This window comes from Lepidothrix coronata, unplaced genomic scaffold (genome assembly GCF_001604755.1).
Source record: "Lepidothrix coronata isolate B3197 unplaced genomic scaffold, Lepidothrix_coronata-1.0 Scaffold105, whole genome shotgun sequence".
NCBI classification, from domain to species: Eukaryota; Metazoa; Chordata; class Aves; order Passeriformes; family Pipridae; genus Lepidothrix; species Lepidothrix coronata.
Window position 1 is genome coordinate 902,521 of NW_016690285.1, and position 5,945 is coordinate 908,465.

Here is a 5,945-nt window from a genome sequence, read left to right on the forward strand (position 1 = left end):
TGGGATGTGTGTTGGGATGTGTGTTGGGATGAGTGTTGGGATGTGTGTTGGGATGTGTGTTGGGATGAGTGTTGGGATGTGTGTTGGGATGAGTGTTGGGATGTGTGTTTGGATGTGTGTTGGGATGAGTGTTGGGATGAGTGTTGGGATGTGTGTTGGGCTGTGTGTTCCCCTTCCCGACTCGCAGTCCCACCTCTGCCCGTGGAGTTCTCTATAACACTCAGCGATGGAGCCCGAATGGGGGTTCCAAAGTTCCCGTCTAACTCCGACATTCCCAGCAAAGTGCCGGGAATTCCGGTGGTGCGGCGCTGCCCCCTCGTGGGCACTGGGGGCATTGCAGGGAACGCGTTCCCATCCCTTTGGAAGTTTAATTCCCGGCGTGTTCGAGTCCACTTTGTAACACCTGGAATGGACATTTCAGGCTCTAATTATCAACTGACTCAGCTAATTGTCCGTGTAACAACCCTGCTCTCCCCGTTTTCTTTGCTCACATATTGATGCTGGATTCTTTTAATTCTAATTTTGAACGACATTACTGCTACGAGACAATTCCCCCCCACGAATCCTGTTGTTAATTCACCACTAACCGACTTTATCTCCTATAATCTGCTTTTTCCTGCCGTTCTGGGTGCAAACAGTAACTTCTCTTGCCTTGTTCTCTCCTCTCTCCAAGCATGCCTTTCATATAATGATCGAGGTAAGAGCCTCTGTTTGTGTTTGGGGACATTCTGTGTTCATAAATGTCACTTAGGAGAAAGTAGAGTGGTTTAGGTTGGAGTAATATTTAAATAAATATTTTCCTGGGAGGAATTGTCAGAGTTCCTTCAGTCTCCACTCACTGTTTGGCTTCAAATTATCCCAGCCAGGGAAGTGCTTTTAATGGATTTGTGTTCCGTGTTCCTTAAGCTCCTCTCTGACCTCAAGACCCATTTTTGAGGACGCTTTAGGAAACCTTATTCCTGGAAGTCATTCCTTCTTTCAGGAATATTCTCCCTGTGTGACTCATTCCAAGGGAAAGGGCGGGAAGGGGAAATTGGGCCCTGGATTTTGGACAGCTGGGGAAAGCTGTGATCCCAATTTATCCCCAGCAGGGCTTTGCTGACATTCCACCCTCATCCTTGGCGCCATGGGATTATCCCAGAAAGCCTCACAGGGATAATGGTGCCTGTGGCACGTGGGACATCCTTGCTTTGGAGCTGGGAATGTTTCTGTGTAAAAATAGTCTCTGGAGCTGTGGAGTTGGATTTTAACCAAGAAAAAAAAATCAAGGAAAAAAACCAAGGAAAACTTTCCTTTCTGGTTCTGTAAGAGCAGGAATTCTGCTTTCCACTCAGTCCCAGGGTTTGTTTGGATTGGGGGGGGGTGGGAAGGGTGTTGCTGCCTCGGAAAGTCCGGAAGTTTTGACTCCGTGGAAACGTCTCCCCAGGAAAGGGAAACCCCGGGAGGGGCTGGGTCAGGGCCTGGGAACAGCCTGTGCAGTGCCAGGGCTTTCTAGGAAACAGGAATTCGGGATGTGGGAAGGGTTGTGGTCCAGTGGGACATTAAGGAGCAGCAGATTCCGCTGCCACTTTCACTTTCAGCTCTCGGGGAGGGATTTTTTTCTCCATCAAATCCCGGAGAAGGGTTCTTTTCCTGGCGGTTCCAAAAGAATCCAGGCACTGTGCCCTCCAGAATCCCAGCAGGGTTTGGGGGTGGAGTCACGGAAAGGAAAGGGAATCCAAGGCACTGAAGCAAAAGGAGATTTCAGCTTATTTCCCACAAAGTTGGGCAAAGCAGGAGGGTCAAAATTTTAAATAATTAATTACAACTCTTAAATCCCAAGGGCTGCTCAGGGCACCGGGAACAACGGGATTTTACACCTCAGAGTTGGCTCTGGGCAGCAAATTTGGGAATCTTGCTGCCAGTTGCACTTAGAACAATTCCCAGCATTTGTATTTCCAAACTGAGGGCAGTGCTTCCCCTGGAATATTCCAGGAGGGAATGAAAGGCACCAAGGGAGAGAAAACTTCCCTCTGAGACTCCCTTTGCTGTGTTTGTTGTCCACCCAAAGCCAGCAGTTCTGAGGGAACAGCTGTAAACATCCATCACTGGCCTCTGGGAAAGCATTCCCTGCTTTTTTTGGGAGTATTTCGACGTGGCTCCAGTCGGAATTTCAGTTCTTTTTTGCAGTTATTAATCTGTGGAATTAGGGTTTGGAAAACTTCAGGGTTGGAGGGCAAAGGAGGAGCCCAAGGAGGAAGCAAGAAAATCGAGAATCTCCTTGTTCTGTTCCCATGGGGATACAGGATAAAATGGGATATACAGGATGTGCCATTCCCTGACACATTCCCTTTGCCAGGAAGGGAAGTTGTCCCAGTCCATGGTAAGATGGATACAGGGATGTGGGTCCATGGGGAGCCCTGTGGGAGCTCCATCTCACTCCCAGTGTACAAATACTCTGGGACAGGCCGGGATAATCCCTGAGATTTCATTCCAGCTTTGTTCCTGAGGGCTCAGATTTCAGGGACACGCCGGCAAAGTTGGGAGCCATGGAAGTGGCTGGGGAGGAGCTGATCCCCAAACCTGGATGTGAAGGGTTCAACAGGTCACACAAAGTCCCAGAAACACAAAAAAACCCCAAAAGCACAAAAATCCTTGAAAGCATCCAAGGTGCTCATTCCAATTCCAGCTCTTTCCAAAGCAACAAGTAAAGCTTGATTATCTTTAGTCCCGAATTTCTGCTCTGCTTTCCCTCCTGGTAAAAAATTCCTTAATTTCTGCTCTGCTTTCCCTCCTGGTTAAAAAATTCCTTAATTTCTGCTCTGCTTTCCCTCCTGGTTAAAAAATTCCTTAAATTCTGCTGTGCTTTCCCTCCTGGTCAGACAATTCCTTAATTTCTGCTGTGCTTTCCCTCCTGGTCAGACAGTTCCTTAATTTCTGCTGTGCTTTCCCTCCTGGTTAAAAAATTCCTTAATTTCTGCTCTGCTTTCCCTCCTGGTTAAAAAATTCCTTAATTTCTGCTGTGCTTTCCCTCCTGGTCAGACAATTCCTTAGTTTCTGCTGTGCTGTCCCTCCTGGTTATCCAGGTGTGTTCCATGCCCCCTTGCCCATCCATGAGCATGTTTTCCCATCCCATTCCAGTTCCCTTTGTGTCTGTTTTTTGGGGAATCCCTTGCAGTGGGGGTTTGGCTCCGTGATCCCGGTGTCTCCCGAGTTCCCAGCCTTTATTTGTGGTGCTGTCCTGGATATCCCATTCCCAGCAGAGTTCATTAATTCCCGTTTTCCCCCCTATTCCAGGATCCTGGGCCTCCCCCACCGTCCCCACTGATGGGTCTGAAGCCTCTGCAGCTCCTGGAGATCAAAGCCAGGGGCAGGTTTGGGTGTGTGTGGAAAGCTCAGCTCCTCAATGAATATGTGGCAGTGAAAATATTCCCCATCCAGGTGAGCAGGAATTCTTGGGATCCTGGATTCTTTCTAATATCATCCCATTAAACCAGCTTTTCTTGCCCCAGTGAGAGATTTTACTTAATTTTCTAAACCCAAACCGAAATGTCTTTGAGGTGTGAAAGATGCAGGAAGGGTTTCACTGAACTAAAATAAATATTTTAATGCCTGTTATTGAAATTAAATCAAATTATTAAATTAACGGGAAACAGAAACATAGAATTGAGATACTGAAATATAAACTTTGTGTCTCCACTCATAAAAACACACGTGGAGCACCAACAGCTTGAAGCACACAGGAAAACACACCTCCTGGCCAGTCAATAATCAAATTAAATTGTGCTCAGCAGGAAAGGCCTGGAATTCAAACCTGGAATTCCAATGAAGGGGCTGGGCCGATGAAATGGGCCTCAGTTGAGGGAGACAACACTCAGTTCCCAAAAAGTGCCCTGGGAAAGCCTGGCTTTAAGCTGGGCCCAGAACTGGGAGATCCACTCAAGCTAAAGGATATGAATGCTCCTACGTGGTGCTGTTGGGATGGATTAATTAATGGCATTAATAATTAATGACATCAGTAATTAAGCCAACCCCACCCACTGCTACCCGAGGTGCAGAAATGTGCCGGTTCTCGTTCTCCGGGAGAAACCCCACGGATTCTTGGCCAGGTCGTCCGCAGGTGCACCTGAAACGCTGGGAGGGGGTTTCCTGGTGGAAAGGCTCCCGTTTCCCTGGCATTCAGCGGGATTTCTGTGCTCGTGTCCCAGGACAAGCAGTCGTGGCAGAACGAGTACGAGATCTACAGCCTGCCGGGCATGAAGCACGAGAACATCCTGCAGTTCATCGGCGCCGAGAAGAGGGGCAGCAGCATCGACGTGGACCTCTGGCTCATCACGGCCTTCCACGAGAAGGTGGGCACGGAGCCCAGGGCACCTGGGGCTCCTGTGGCTCGGGCAGAGCAGGAGCAGCCCCGGGAACGTTCCACAGACGTGGGATCCGGGCAGTTGAGACCCAAAATCTAAAGCGGTTTTCGCTCGCTGGGTGTGAAATGACTTCAGTTGATTTTCAGACAGCTGAGAAAGTTGTCGGGTTTGATTTGACAAAAAAAACCACCAAACAAAAATTAATTGTGCCTTTTCCCCTTCCTTTTCAGAATATTTTTTAGAATAGTTTTTAGAATGTTTCGTGGGGTATTTGGGGATGTCCCCCACAAACCCGTGAGTCAAACAAACCCCACCTCGCAGAGCTCATGGGGGTTTATTTTTGTTCTCCTCGGATTAGTTGATAGTCTGTAAAATCAAAGCCACACCGATGAATGCTGTTGTGCCAGGAGCTGATAGTCTATAAAATCTATCAAATCTATAAAATCAAAATCGATTTTATTGTGAGAACCACAGTGAGAAACATAAATGGGATGGGTTAAGCAAAGAGGGGCAGCAGCATCGACGTGGACCTCTGGCTCATCATGGCCTTCCACGAGAAGGTGGGCACGGAGCCCAGGGCACCAGGGCACCTGCAGAGCAGGAACAGCCCCAGGAATGTTCCACAAATGTGGAATCCGGGCAGTTAGGACACAAAATCTAAACCAGTTCTCGCTCGCCGGTCGCTTTGGTTGGGTGTGAAATGACTTCAGTTTATTTTCAGACAGCTGAGAAAGCTGTCAGGTTTGATTTAACCAGAAAACAAACAAACAAACAAAAATTAATTCCGCCTTTTTTCCTTGCTCTTCAGAGTATTTTTTAGGGTATTTGTGGATGTGCCCCACAAACCTGTGAGCTAAACAAACCCCACCTTGCAGAGCTCGTGGGGGTTTGTTTTTGTTCTCCTTGGGTTAGTCGATGATCTCTAAAATCAAAGCCACCCGGATGAATTCTGTGGTGATAAACAGTGAGAAACACAAACAGGATTACCTAAAAATACACCCAGTGTTTTGTGTTGAACCATTCTGACTCTGCATTTCCTCAGAGTGCGTTTCCCTGTGACAGTGTTGTTGTCCATAAGGAAGGCCGGGCTGTCCAGCCAGAGGCCCTACAACTGTTCCCCCCCCCGGCTCCCCAAGATTCCGGGGTGTTCCCAGAGCGAAGGAGCCCTGACCCGGCCCCCGTGGCCGCTCTCCCCGTTCCCCGCAGGGCTCCCTGACGGATTTCCTGAAGGCCAACGTGGTGTCGTGGACGGAACTGTGCCACATCGCGCAGACCATGGCGCGGGGCCTGGCCTACCTGCACGAGGACATCCCGGGGCTCAAGGACGGCCACAAACCCGCCATCTCCCACAGGTACTCCTGCATCCCCAGGGATGGGCTCTGCATCCCCAGGGACGGGCTCTGGATCCCCAGGGACGGGCTCTGCATCCCCAGGGACGGGCTCTGCATCCCCAGGGATGGGCTCTGCATCCCCAGGGAAGGGCTCTGCATCCCCAGGGACGGGCTCTGCATCCCCAGGGACGGGCTCTGCATCCCCAGGGATGGGCTCTGCATCCCCAGGGACGGGCTCTGCATCCCCAGGGATGGGCTCTGCATCCCCAGG

At 49.7% G+C, this 5,945-nt stretch overlaps 1 protein-coding gene across 2 annotated transcripts in view; it reads left to right on the forward strand.

Annotated features, from left to right (window-relative positions):
- The window catches only part of ACVR2A (activin A receptor type 2A), a 50,036-nt gene that overhangs the window by 36,995 nt on the left and 7,096 nt on the right, over positions 1 to 5,945 (forward strand). Inside the window, exons 5-8 of one of the 2 annotated variants that reach the window (XM_017823750.1) lie at positions 674 to 697; positions 3,277 to 3,420; positions 4,188 to 4,331; positions 5,550 to 5,695. In XM_017823750.1, coding sequence (XP_017679239.1) covers positions 674 to 697; positions 3,277 to 3,420; positions 4,188 to 4,331; positions 5,550 to 5,695 — 458 coding nt within the window. The remainder of the gene's footprint in view (positions 1 to 673; positions 698 to 3,276; positions 3,421 to 4,187; positions 4,332 to 5,549; positions 5,696 to 5,945) is intronic. The other variant, XM_017823751.1, reaches the window with a different exon arrangement.